Source organism: Prinia subflava, chromosome 1 (genome assembly GCF_021018805.1).
Source record: "Prinia subflava isolate CZ2003 ecotype Zambia chromosome 1, Cam_Psub_1.2, whole genome shotgun sequence".
In the NCBI taxonomy this organism is placed as follows: domain Eukaryota; kingdom Metazoa; phylum Chordata; class Aves; order Passeriformes; family Cisticolidae; genus Prinia; species Prinia subflava.
Window position 1 is genome coordinate 89,211,988 of NC_086247.1, and position 14,813 is coordinate 89,226,800.

Sequence of the window (14,813 nt, forward strand, 5' to 3'; positions counted from 1 at the left end):
GTATTCAATTTTTTTTTTTCGGGGATTTCTCAAAATAAACAGCTAATCTTTTGCACTAGTGATTTATTTTTAGAAGGGCGGAGAACTTCCTTGATTCCCAGCGAGGACTGGTAGAGCCAAGGTGCTCTGCTATGTCTTCCTCTGTTCACATGGCAATTAGGAAAATTGTCACCCACTTGGAGAAGCCTGGCAAAATGTGAGCAACAAACCCATGGGCTTTCATGGACTCAATCCTTTTCTTGGATTGCTTTGTGTTTTGCAGCTGAGTAGAATTTGTAATTCAGGGTGGTTTAAGAGAGAAATCCAACTATGAAAATGTAATCATTACCAGCTCCTTCAAGAAAATAGTTTCAGTAACTAGCAAGCTGAAACAAGCAGAGGAAAACATGTGTTGTTTCTTCATCAAGATATATTTAGGAGTTGAAGGTACCTGGACTTCAATTCTGTTTTCTCTTGTTGAGTAAGTTAAAGATTTGCTGGAAGGGAAATGGGTTCTCTGTTGTTCTTAGCTTTGGCTTTCAGGAAGAACTTGAGCTGTGATGGATGAAACTTGACTCTAGTTGATACTTTTGAGTATGACTGAAAGACAAATCAGATTGGTTAACAAGCCAAGTGCCTGCAGGGATCCATCCAGGACTCCTGAGGCATGGTGCCCAGTCCTGTCCACATGTGTCATGGTTTCACCCCAGTCAGCAGCTAAGCCCCAGACAGTCACTTGCTCACTCTCCCCCAGCAGGATGAGAAGAGAAAGAGTGAGAAAACTTGGGATTTGAAATCAAGGCAGCTAAATAGGTAAAGCAGAAGCTGCGTGCTCAAGCAAAGCAGAAAAAAGAATTCCTTTGCTACTTCCCATGGACAGAAAGGTGTTCAGCCATCCCCAGAAAAGGGAGCCCTATCACAATGACCTGGGAAGACAAACGCCATCACTCCAAACATCTCCCCCTTCCTTCTTCTTCCCCCAGCTTTATATGCTGAGCATGACACTGTATGGACTGGAATATCCCTTGGGTCAGTCAGGTTGGCTATCCCTGCTGTGACCCTCCCAGAGCCCTGTGTAACCCCAGCCTCCTTGCTACTGCAACCATGTGACGACAGAAAAAACCTTGACACTGTACAACCCTTGCTTAGCAGCAGCAAAAGCATCCCTGTGTTATCAACACTGTTCTTAGTGTTGATAACAAATCTAAAACCTAGCTCCCTCTGAGCTTGTATGATAAAAATTAACTCTATCCCAGCCAAAACCAGCTCAACATGTATTGGAGGAGCTACTGATGTTCCCAATGGTTGATGATACAGTGGTTGATGCCCACTTATAAGGTGAGAATCACAAATCTCACTGCAACTGTTTTGCCTCATAGCATTTCATTTGTTTTACATAATGTTAGAGCCTTGAATTGCAGTAGTTCTGTGGGTATGACTTGTGCTCAGCTTTCTCCTCTGAATCTTTTGGTGTTGTGAGGTTTAATCTCCTTCTTCGCAAAATACCTTTAAAGGAGGTTTGAATGGTAGTATTTTTCTCATGCTCTCTGCCAGATGAGCTTTTAGTATGGCAGTGTTGATTACCTTGGAGTCAATGTCCTAGATGGGAAATTCTGCTTGTAGCTGACATTTACACCAGAACATGAGATTTTTTGTGGCAGTCCTTCACAGGCTGAAACATAGATCCCTCTCCCTGGATGCCCAGCATGCTCTGCTAACAGGGCTCCATCTACCCATCCGTACTCTCCTGCTTTTGCTTTCTGGGGAAAGGATATAGGAGACAGCACCACACCTCTCCCATCTGTCCCCTCGTTCCTCAAACAGAAGATCCCCTACCAGAAGTGAAAAAAGGGGACAGTGAGAAGCGGTGTCTTCACTCCTCTTTGTTCTCCTTTGTACAGAACTGGACAGGATCAGGCTCTCAACAAATCACTGCTGTGAACAGTAGTTTCTTTCAATACATAAGTGAAGCAGTAAAGAACCCACAGTAAAGCCCAGGAATAGTGTTGGGAGAAGGGTGTTTGTGCTGACAGATCAGTGCCCTAACTATCACTAATGCTTTCTTTCAAACCCAGTAGTCTTGAATTCTTTAAAATAACAGTTTTAGCTGGATAGATGTGCTCCTTCATCCATCATGGTATGAAGTGTAGCAGTGTTTCCCAGGAAAATCAGAGATATGGGCTTAAGCCTTTTCAAGGAGAAGATGAAAGTGGCCCCATGATTCTTTCTCCCCAAAAAGTTCTCTGCTTGCTCTAACAGAAAAGTCTTTGCACCTCATCTTACTTCCTCTGGTTTCTTAAAAGCGCAAACTGTGCATCTCCTCACTGCTTGTCAATTAGGAAGGGTAAAATATGCCTTCCTTTAAAACTTAAGTTTTTTACTGGAGCAGTTCCTGGTACCTATGGACCTGTACCTCCAAGAACAGTGTGAGAACTCTTCTGCTTTTGCTGACCTTGTTTTTTCTCTTGGTTTTTGGATGTGTTCCACTTATAGTGACTGCTCTGAGTCCTATTTTGAAGCTGCTGAGCCTCCAGATATTGTGTGTGATCCCCACACACAATATCAGAATAGACCTGAGGTGTCTGGGTCCATGTGTCTGGGTACATGACACTGATGAGCCACAGTACTGCTTATTTGATGTAGCCTTGAATCTATATGAAACAAATGCATAAAAGATGAAAAACTGGTGAGTAATAAGAGCAACAGAGGATACACAAAACAGAAATCTAAAAATCCATATTTTCTATAGTTGCAGAATTTATAGGAAGAGATTATATAGCTATTGGTGACATAACCTGATAAAGTGCTTTTGTTGCAAGTGAAAATCTTATGTACTATCTTATAATACAGAAAATAATTGGCATTTTGAGAGAATTCATATCAATAAAGACATGTTTAGAGTGGTGCATTCAGTGCAGTGTAGTTTGCAGAGGTTAAAAAAGTGGCTTTCGGATTGCAATCAGCATGAATAATTTATGTTTTACGTCAAAATGGGGATGAGTCAAAAGCAGGGTCCTAGAGGGATTAGACTTCCAAAACTATTCTCTGCACTTCTGTGCCAACAAGAGAAATAGACTTCGATAGAGAGATTGTAGCTGAGAGCAGAGCTGTACCATGGTGTAGTACCTGTGCTAAAACAGGCAACGTTGAGAGATGGGAGACTCCATTCATGGGTGCAGGGCAAAGTGCTGCACACCTGGGGAGCAGGAATAATTGGCAGGGGTTTGGAACACGTGACTGCTGCTTAGCATGCAGAGGAAAGCTACTGACAGGCTCTTCATGGCTCATAAAATCACTATGCCAACTCACTGCCACTGCAAATGCATACATCCAGTGGGAGCTGTTCTCCACCAGACAGGTAATCATCCTCATTTGGCAAGACTGCGTTTAGAGTGCAGCGTGCCATGCCTTGTCTTTCGTTGGAAAACAGACCTTTGTGAAGTTAGGAAAAGTTTAAATGGGTAATTCACATAGTAAAGGCAAGGCTGATGGAAACTAATTCCAGGTGCCAAAGGAAATTAAAGGGAAACAACTGAACATAAGATAATAGAAGGGCAGAAAATAAACCATTTTCCTGAAAGAGAAACAAGGTGTTTTTTAATTGAAAGTGTTCCAGTTCGGGTAAAGAGTAGACATAAGCGCTCAGCAATTAGATGAGAGGTTGAGGTTTCCTGTCATTTCAAAAAGACATATGGTGTGTCTGCATCTTGTGTTGAACAAAGCTGCTACAATAAGGTCCATGCAGTCTGAAGTGAAGGATATTTTGGGTGCAAGTTCAAAAGAAGCTTTGCAACAGGAGTTTGTTGGAAACTTATCTGCAAAATAAAGGCTGGTTGGATGTGGATTGGCAATGCGTAGTATTACGTTAGGGGGTTTTATTTATATAGAGTTCTTGTCATTGAATAATATGACACTTTTAGTTAATTGCATCTTTAGAGCCAAGATATTTTCAGCCTGTTACTACAGTTTTGTGCGAATATAACAGAAAGCACAAAGTAGCCACTGGAGCTTCCTAGGAAGACTTAAAATCTAACTTCGTGAAGTAAAAGGTCTGAGAAAGAACTTGGTGTGATTACCAGTGAGGAAGATAATATTAAAGACCACCAGTGGGGTGGGTGGGCTTCAGCTTTCAGCAATGAAATTGCTCTTTGTACCCAAAAGCAGTAATAGCAGGTTTTTTTCTAAAATGGAAGCTGGATATTATGGTATTACATATCAGCAACATTAATAGATGAAGTGATTCCCAGACAATGGTGGGAATGACAAAACTGACTGTCATTCTCCAGGAAACTTTGCAAGTTATGTTGTCTTGGGAGGACCTTTGTTTTATGTGCTGTACTTCTCAAATGCAAAAAGTAGAAGACCCCTATGTTGTGTCTTACTGGACTTTCTGGAAATCAACATCCTACTGAAAGATGTGGGAAAATCATAAGAACATACAGAATGGGTCTAACATGGCCTGGCCTCTTCTTTTCTTTGTAAGGTATTTCAAACTTGTAATTTTTTATTTTTATTACTTGGATGCAAAGTACTTCAGTTTGTGGTGGGTTTTTTTCTTTAAAACCCCAAGTCTTGCTTAAGGCCTATATAAAGTCTGTATGAACTTCAGGAGTATTAAGAAGTACAGTAAAATCTTGAGAGCTGTCTCACAACCTATGAAAAACTCTGAGGTTTATTTTCCCCATTGCTAGCTCTGGAATGACAGCTTGGACAGAAGAAAGTGGGAGGGGAGTGCATCACCCTCTTGCCATAAGTGCAGGTCCCAGTATTTCTTTGTGTCTCAGAAAGATCTCTCAGTTCCTGGAAAAAATCAGAACAAGTTCCCAAAGCACTGAGTTATCAACAGCACCTGTAACCCGTAAGCAGCACATTTGTGGCACCAGCATCAAGATGAGATCTCAGCAGTTTGACTACAGGTACTAATGCACACAGCAGTTCCCTCTCCCAGTTCAGCAGACTGATCAGGCTGGGACTGCTGGGACTGCCTTCCTCTATGAAGACAAAAAAAAACAGAAAAAGAGTGCAAGGTCTGGGTTACTTTCCATTCCTGCCAGTACCAGCTTTTTTGGGAACAGCAAAGGTGTGAAATCAGCCTACAGAGCCTGCTGTCAGCAGTGGGTGTCGCAGCCCACAGCCAGTCAATAGTTATTATGAGCCAAAAAGGCAGAGAAATCCGGCCAACTTGAGCAAAAGATGCAGCAGCAGAGAAGAGCACAGAATTCTGGCATTTGCTTCTTGCATCGTGGTCTGCTTTTATTCTTGCTGTATTAAAACTGTCATGGCTTTATGCTAATGTGGTTTATTCCTAGCCAGTGATTATTATGCTTTGAATTAGCAGTGCTCTTGAGAGCATTTCTCATGAAAAAAAATCGTGTCCTTCTGAGAAATGCAAATGAGAAGGAAAAAGAGCTGTTACTTGCATTAGCTTGGAACTGTGTGTGGGTTTGGAGAGCATGAAGGAGAAGGGACACTTTCATGACTGATGCCAGGCACTGCAGGACTCTGAGGCCACAGATTTGCGTGTGAGACAATACTGAAATTTAGGGAAGAGCAGTCAAAATATGGAAATGGTTTTGACACTGTGTTTGGCTTTCAGTGAACCACCCTCTGGGTAAATTCTTTTTTACTCCGATGTTAGTTTTGCCTGACTGTAAATCCATACTCATTTATCCTGAGTGGGAAAAGCTTTCCCAGGGGCAGTGAGAGCGCAGCTGGTGTGGGACAGAGTTGTGTGTATGTTGTGAAAGGTGTGTGTGTCTTCAAGGGGTGTCAGTTCTCCAGGAAATGGCCTCAGCAATACCAGTTAGGACCAGCTAGCAAAGAGAAATTGTTGCAGCTCTGAAATTAGACAAGAAAGGCACCTTTGGGTAGCAGAGATCTTGGCTCAGTGATGGTGAAAAGGAGAGAGGGTGAGCAGCAAGAGGAATTTTAGTATGTTTCAGCTGTAGGTTTATCAGCCTAATTAGGAAGCCTAATTTAGCAGCAGCAGTAGCATGTCATTCCTGGTTTGCTCAATGGGACACTTCCTGTATCCCCCAAATAAGACACCAAAGACAACACCAGCCCATTACTTTTAGCAGTGTCTCTAAACAATCACAGCAGTGGAACACAGTGGGATCTACACGTGCTTGAATTAGAGGCATCTCAAAAATGGAGGAAGGGGAAAAGGAGTGGTCCCTTCTTTGGATTTGCAGTGCAGTGGTCTGTACCCTGTGCTGGTTTTGAGGCCTAGAAGGTTCCAGTGAAATCAGAAAGTATAAGGAAATTTCCTCTTATTTTTACCCATATGGTTTATTCAGCATAACTAGGCAATTCCCAGCCTTGATACAGCATGTCCCAGCTCGTGTACAGGACAGAGCCTTGTAATGGGTTCTTTGTATAAGAAGGTATTTCTCCAGGCAGTCAGGCACAAAGAGCTGGAACAGAATGAAATGCTTTGGCTGGATTATCTTTTATTCCCTCTGCTTTAAATTGAAAAGAGATGTTCTCAGAAATGTCTGTCTTTCTCTCCATTACCCCAAAGAATAGCAGTTTTTAACCATTTCTACTGAAATATCTGGGCTCACTCTATCTTGCTGGCTAGCTTTTTCTTCTTTGGAAAGTTACAGGCAGCTGTATCTGGCATTGATATTTTATAGGAAAAGGGATTATGTTGCTTGTTAACATTCCAACAAACAGAAGAGCAATAACAAAATAACCAACCTTTTTACAAAACCTGAGGGACTCAAATAGTAGTTCAGTTGGAGTTCTGATAATGAAACCTCCTTTGTGTTAGAAATACGTCTGTGGCTGTTCCCATGAAAACCAACCTAAATTTGGCTCACTTAAAGCCTCGAAAAAATTTCCATTGAGATACATAAGAATCTGCCAGCCAAAATCTCTGGTGATTCTGTCAGTACGGAGTGGGCGTGTTCATCCCTTCAAAGCAGCGTTCTTGCTGAGGTTCCTGAGCCCATGCTCATGCCTGAGGTTAATATTTAAAATACTAGAGGTGAATAGAAACACTGAGCTGTTGTCTTCAGAGCAGGAGAGGTGACAATCTGCATCCTGTCTTTATGGATCCAGACTGTGTGTGCAAACCGCTCAAATCAATGCTAGTGGCAGTGTCACATTACAAAACAAGTCTGGGAAATGGTATCCCTTAAAAAAACCCAAAAAACCAAACACCAACAACTTAAAAAAAATGCCAAAAAACCACCAACAACAAACCACACACAAACCCCCCACTTGCATGCTGACTGAACTATGCAGATGCTTTTTTTAGGGAGAGAGCTGCATATTTTAGCCCAAGGCAGGGAGACCCTCTTGCATTCCTAGCGACTGTGGCACAGAGACAACCTCTCTTGTTGCTGGTACCTTCCCTCTGTTGGTGTTTTCTTTGTGGTCCTGGCTTTCCTCTGTGCCTCTAATGACAGAGAGGTTATTTCCCAAAACTATCAGCATAAATTTTGCCTTGCAAATGTGAGACGGGGAACCATGCAATACAACTACGTCAAGTGAACATCCCCAGACTTCTCTTGTTGTCATCAGGCAGGAAGGGTAATTTAAGTTCTTCAGGGTTTTTTTCAGTATTGAGACTATCATGATGTATTACAGAGTAAAGATTGCAGATAACTGAAATCGTAAGAACAGAAGCTCAATGAAAACCTCTATGTCCTTCAAGGGAATTCAGCCCTAAGTGAGGACCGTATTAAAATCCAAAATTAAAAGTTTAAATGTTAAAAGCTAAGCATAAGAATTGAAGGGCAGTGAGTGAGCAGAATTTTGGAATTAGACTTGGGACCCTTACTACAAAAAAGACACTGGGGTGCTGGAGAAGGGCTGGTAAAAGTTCTGAAGCACAGATCATATCATGAGTATCTGAGGCAGCCTGGAGAAAAGGAGGTTCAGGGGGGACCTTATTGCTCTGTAGAACTACCTAAAAGGAGGGTGTAGCCAGGTGGAGGTCGGCTTCTTCTCCCAGGTAACAAGTGGTAGGACTAGAGAACATGGCCTTAAGTGGCACCAGGGAGCTTTTAGATTGCATATTAGGACAAATTTCTTCATGGAAAGGGTTGTAAAGCATTGGAACAGGCTGCCAGGGAAGTGGTGCAGTCACCATCTTTGGAAGGATTTAAAAGATGTGTAGATGAGGCACGTGGGGATGTGGTTTAGGGGTGGACTTGGCAGTGCTGCTTGGACCCGATCTTACAGGTCTTTTTCATCCCAAACAATTCTATGATTCTATGATTCTTTCAGCACCCTCTTGCTCACTAGGAAGTTCCTAATGTAGCTCCTTTTTGTAACCCAAGCAAATTTAATGGACAGAGTGATGGTACCAAGGGATCATTATTTATCAGGGTCCTTGCTCTTAAGAAATATTAATTAAAGGAAATATCTCCACTGCAATTAAAAAAAACCCACCTTGTAATATTTCTTTTAAATTATATTGCATCCTTTCTTTTTGAGCTTTCCCTTCCCCAGTCTCTGTCACACCCTGTCACAGCCCAGGAATGGCTGAGGGTTGAACTGCCAGCTGTCTAGAGAAATGTAGAACAGTTTGTTAAAAGTCATGACTTTTATAACATAATAACCCATATTCCTGTTGAATCTTGTTGTTCTACTGTTCTTTACAGTAGATTAATGATTTCACTAAAAGAAAGGAAACGAATGTTAAAATAAGGAAGACTGCATTTTTTTCCATTTGTTCCTCTTCTCTGTGTTCATGAAAAAATTTGGTCATGTATGGTTTTCTGTTAACATATTAAAGCATTTATTTCATTTCCCACCTTTTTTGTTTTTTCTCTTTTTCTTGCTGAAATTACAGCTGAAGAGGTGGAAAGACTGGCTGCAATGCGCTCAGATTCTCTAGTACCTGGGACTCACACGCCTCCAATCAGAAGAAGGAGCAAATTTGCCACTCTCGGGAGACTTTTTAAGCCATGGAAATGGAGGAAGAAGAAGAGTGAAAAATTTAAGCACACTTCAGCAGGTAACACTACGGTGGGGTCGGTTTATTAATCTGGAACCTTTTGCTCATCAAGTCTGAAAATTTGTAATACAGCCTCAGCTGATATGTATTTCAACTCTTGAAGCTTGGCTTGGAGAGATTAATCAGATTCTAAGAGAAGATCTTTAACTTTGTTGCCAACTTTTTCTTTAAAAAACCCAAAGCAACATATTGGGTGCACTAAAATTAAAGCAGCAGCTCACCAGAACTGTATTTTCAGGTTCTGCCAGTAGAGCTAGAGCCTAACCCAGAAGAAATCTTTGAATATTGATTCAGCAGATTATGAATAAAGGCAAAAGCCGTATGAGAAGTTAATGCTAGTGGTTGATTTAGCCATATTTATGCTCCTGTGAGTGCTACTAAAGGAGTGAGAAAAATACAGGATAAAGAAGCTGACATAGTGTTGAGTAACTTGCATAACCAGAAATTATTCATTCCATTGGGCAGGAATGATATGTCCTTTGTTTTTTTCGAGAAAAACGAATCTCAGTTCCTACTACACCCCTCCTTTTGCCATTGTTTTCTCATACTTCTAGTCCAAGACCCCTTTTTATTTAAAAAAAAAATGGAAAACTGAAAAAATGTGGGTTTATAATGTAAACTTGTCTGAGCAACAATCCCAGATCCAGGCACTGATGCATGTGGTGAAAGCTTTGTGATCTATTTAGAAGGTTTATTTTCTTCGTTCTTTCATGATGGTCAATAATTACTATATTTGATTCAGCAAGTGTTTAGCATGGATTATCTGTGAGAAAACATGGAGTTTCTCCAGATTTCTTATTGTTCTCACTAGAACTAGAAAGAAAGCAGTGAGTATCTTGTTCCTTCAGGTGCCAGAAGAGGCATGAGTTACAATCCAGTTACTTTTTTGCCCTGTATTGCACAGTGGGATCTTTTAGGCACTATGGGGATGTACCTGTAGCACCTCAAATCTTGTACTCCTGAAAATGGCCCATAATGGGGTGAGACATCTCATTTAACTCGTTTAAGTGTGAATTCTTGAATGAGTTTAAATGCAGAATAAGTTTTCAAGGTTTGTACCTGAATGAGTTCTTTGCTGTGTGCTGTTTAGGCTGTTTTCTGATTCCTCAGCCAAAAACTAATGAACTGGAAGAGATGGCTATATCACTGTGAGTGATGATTGTATTTTTTGACTTGACAGCTGAGAAGCTATTGTCACCAAAAATGACATTTTTCTGGAAAACAAAAGATTTGTGTTTCATGTTCTGCATCAGTCATAACCATAGCGTAGTGTAGCAGGATTTCCATGAAAACCATGTAGCTCTTAGGAATATGTGGACACTGTGGTGTTAACTATTTGAGTCTAGTTTCAGCATGCTGGCTTGGTTGGTTACAACTAGGAGAATAACCATGGCTGGTCAGGAGGTACCATGGGTTGCCAAAGCTTGCCTGCTGTTGATTTCTATGGTTTCTACAGCTCCAGCTGATGAGGCTGAGCTGCATACTGATGTGGTTGGACTGACTGGTTTGAAGCTGGGTGGAATATGGCTCCACAGTCCACTCTAGGCATTACAAGAAGTATTGCTTTGATTTGCCCCATTACCACAATATTTGGAAAGTACACAGTGATTAAAAACAGACTGAAAACAGGTATTTTCTCTTCTCAGAGGAACAGGAAGCTTTCCAGACATGCCAGCATATCTTCTCCCCTAGTAAGAGTGAGTTCAGTGTCTGGAAAAACAGTTTAAAAGCTGGGTTTCCAGGAACATTTGTCAGTCACAGTACTGGGTTTGATCTCAGTTGAATCCAAAACCTTTCTCTTTTTTTTTGGAAAAATTTTCATTTCTAGTAAGTTAACAGTATCCTGCAGCTGCTCTGCAAAATTCATATTCCTGTCAGCTCCCCTGCTACTAACTGCAGAAAATTTGACAAGGATGTCAAATTTGCTGAGCACTCTGTAGAAGGCAGGGATAGAGATTTACTTTTGGACTGTGGGAAAGCTGAGACCTCACAGTTTCCATCATTCCCAACCCTTGAAACAGGATTCCACCAGCATCCTACAAAACCCCTCAGCAATTAAGAAGCATTGGTTGAACCTTGGATGTCTAGTATAAAGGATTTGACACATAGAAAACTAGCATTTTTCTGCCAGCATTTTCATGACCTCTTGTCTAGTACCTCTGATCTCACTGAGAAAATATATTTAATCTTTGTAATAAATCAAAGGACAAGCTTGTGAGATGGCATAATGAGAGCCAGCGTGAAACTTCATATTACAGGCTTATTTTCTACTAGCGCACTGATAAATGTGACACTTGGGGAAAAAAACATTCCCATTAGTGTCCTACAGGCATGCACCCAAGCTTTCCCACCTGCACAGAACATCAGTAATTATCAAAAAATAGATACTAATACAAGTATTTTATTAGGCACTTATTTGCTGCAACAATGGATTCAATTATTTTTAATGTCAAAAGTAGTAAGGGTCAAATCACATGGCCTAATCTGATGAAATTTCCTCTGAAATTAATGGGAGATTCTTCTCTGGGAGAGGACAGAAAGATAGAGTCAGGCTGATATATAAGGTTGAAAGGTTGCCTTTTTCTTGATATTTCCAAGTGCTAACATTTTGTATCCATATCTTTATCAGACTAAAAGCTCTGCTTATTTATTCATAGATGAATGTTTTAAAATACAGTTCAGCAGTCAGTGAGCAAGAAGACCTTTCAGGTAATAGAAAAAGTTATTTTCTGACACCTGGTAATTGCAGAAGGTGAGACAGTACGTAATTTGATTGATGGAGGACGTCAATGTTATGCTTATTATATATGACTCCTCTCAGCACATCAATACTCAAATTGTGATATTTGAGCATAATAAGTCCCCTATCTTCTATCTTTGTTATTGTGTTGTCACTGACAAGCAGAAGGTCAAAAGGACGTTCATGTTTCATAGAGTTTATATGTTTATAGGTTATGTTGGGTTTGGTATCCCTGTAGTGACATTCCAGAACGGTCCAAAGTCTGACATTGCCTTGATGTTGACTTGGTAACAAAGGTAAGAGTCATGGGTTTGATGCAGATATCTCATGCCTTTGCCTCGCAGCTGGTCTCTCCGTGAGATCATCATTAGGTATTTCGTAAAGCAGCCAGAGCAGGTAGAAAAGATCTTAGACAGGGTGATCTCTTTGCAGATGGGAAGCACTAGATGAACCATTGGGTTTGATCTGAGCGACCTCTTCTGCTGGAAAGTGGTGTGTTAAGGAGGTGTAAAGGATGTGCACTGTGAATGAAAGATGGGCTTTGGCTAGGCATAATCGCAGAAAAACAGGGAGATTGCACACTGTGAGGGACACTAGTGTACCATAGCAGGAACAGAAACAAGTTATTCTCACAGTAATTCTCCTCCTGGATAGAAGTGAAGTTCCCACCAGCACAAAGTGGTTTTCAGTGTCAGGTCTGCAAATTATTTTATCACAGAACATCGTATTGAAAGTTCCTTGATAGATGATGAGTCTCCCACAGCATAACATAAACTCTCCGGACACTGAAGTTCCATATACAAGGAGTTAGACAAAGAAACCAAACTCTGCCACACTGTTACTTATGCAACAGTCAAAGGTATGCTGTATGTTTTTTAAACTTAGCCAAGATTTTTACATGAAGTCTGGAAACCTTTATTTTCATGCAGGGCCAAGGCCCCCTCAACAAAAGGAGAAGTATTATAAAGTTGGGAGAACAGGCAAACTTCTAAATGGCAAGATTCTATCTGTTGAGAGGTTGGTTTCTTACAGCTGACAAGGAGCAGTCTCACTTATGGCAGAAGAAGCCAGGAAGAAACAGAATTGTCTATTCCCAAGCACATTTCCTTGGCTGGATGCAGCTGGGGTGGCTCTAGAGGACTGGTCAAGGTTTTAAAAGCCACACTGGGCTCTCTGGGAATCAGCAAAGCAGATAGCAAGAGAGCAGGCTGACTGTCTCCTTTGTCATTTCTTTAAATAACTTGATCTTCTTCTGCTTGCCTTGCTGTGAACTTGAAAAATGTTCCTGGGTGTGTTGCTGTTTTATTGCAGTACTGTACACGTGCTAAAATGTCATTTCCTGGAGATGTTTTGCAGAAGGAACTGCTTCTGAAATAAAGAAGCTTGAGGGGAAATAGATTCTGTGCTTACTTGAAATATTATTGAAGGGTTTTTATCACTACTTTCACCAAAAGCCAACTGTTTGCAACCTTTCAGAAAAAAGCGTTTCAGCTACTTCGAGGAGTTCGAATATAGAAAAATGTCTTGTTTTGTCATTTCCCATTTCTGGTGACCTTCATTTTAAAGAATTGGTCTGTCTGTCTTCTGCCATCACTGTTTCCTGAATTGCAGTGCTCAGGCAGAAGGGAGAAGGAAGCATGTAACTTTTACTTGAAGGACATTAGTTGGAATGACAAGAGAAAAGCAGGAAAAGGTGAAAAATAAAGGGGTGTAAAGAAAGCTCAGCTGTAAATAGGAGAGCAAAGGATTCATCAGTGTTTGGGTTAGGTCCACTGGTAGCCTGTACAATGAACAGAGAAAGACCTGTGTCAGAAGAAAGCTCCTCATCAGCTCTGTTGCCAAGTAGAAGTTTGCCTGAGACAATCAGTAATACTTAGGGGAGAAAAGGAAATCTTTTGAACTCAGCCTTTCCTCCTAGGTATGTTGAAACCTCCTTTTATTTGTGTCCCAGTTTCGCTTCCTAGAAATACCTACAATCCTTCTCCACAGAGCAGTGACCACATACCAGTGGTGCCCCAGTTCCCATCCCAAAACCCATGGGTGAGCTAGTGAGCCACGTCCTGTTCTGTGACTGCAGGAAGACACAACTGTGACTTTCTAGCCTCATGCTTGGGGCACCCTCCTGAGAATAGGGAAGATTTCCTCCTGTTTCATTAAAGGATTCATTGCCTTCAGTAAAATTGCAGAGATTGCTGTTCAAGAACCTATCTCAAGGTGTAGGACTGGGGAGTTGGAAAGGATAAAGACGGGGCTGAAGTAGACCAGAGTATCAGAAGAGCGAAAAGGCAAACCATTGTAAGCCAAGCATCATCAGTTGGCTTGGGGTAAAAGGACATTCAGGGCAGGTTTGTGCATTGATCTGCTGCCTAAGGGCTTTAAGACTCTTAGTCATTATCTGTGCAGAGGATGACAATCTTCTCTTGTTAGCAGTTACTCTGTTAAATAGGAATAGATGACGTCTGCACTCTGGATCTAAAGATTAAAGCCAAATAGTGTAGACAATGCCACAAAAGGGAGCATGTGGATTTTTTCAGTTTACTTTTTGGGGAGGGCATATCATGATCATCTGTTTGCTTTCACTCTCACTCAAGCCATTTAAAGATAATAATTGAGCCACAACAAAGTTGACTCATCCAACCTTTAGCTGCCTCACTCCTAAAAACTGCTTTAAAACAGATATTAATTTCATGCCTGAATCTTTTTTTTTTTCCACTTGTTAAGCCTTGGTGATTTGGTTTTTCCAACCAGAATTTTTTTAAAAGATACTCTATAAAAATCATATGTCAGTGTATTTATGTAAGTTAAGTCTCCCAGTCAGCAGAGGGGATTGCTTAAATTGGCAACACTTACAGGCAAGGATTTTTCAGTGTCTCTGATGAATAACAAGAAGAAAACAAAATGTGGTAAAGCTGTCCAATTAAAGAAACTGTTATTCATAAACCGTACCGAGATCATTTGATTGTTATTGCTGGTTATTTCTAACTACAACAGGTAAATATTTTGAACCTTTCTTTCCAGAATATTCCAGCTGGGTGAAATCCAATTATATGTTGCCAGTGCTTCTCTTAAACCCTCTGCTTTGCCAGTAATTGCCTCTTGTGGTTTTTCATGTAAAACCTTAGG

General features: G+C 40.9%; 1 protein-coding gene across 1 annotated transcript in view; it reads left to right on the forward strand.

The window, feature by feature from the left end:
- Positions 1-14,813, forward strand: part of PHACTR1 (phosphatase and actin regulator 1) — a 306,506-nt gene that overhangs the window by 170,715 nt on the left and 120,978 nt on the right. The window contains exon 5 of the mRNA XM_063402625.1: positions 8,786-8,950. Coding sequence (XP_063258695.1) covers positions 8,786-8,950 — 165 coding nt within the window. The remainder of the gene's footprint in view (positions 1-8,785; positions 8,951-14,813) is intronic.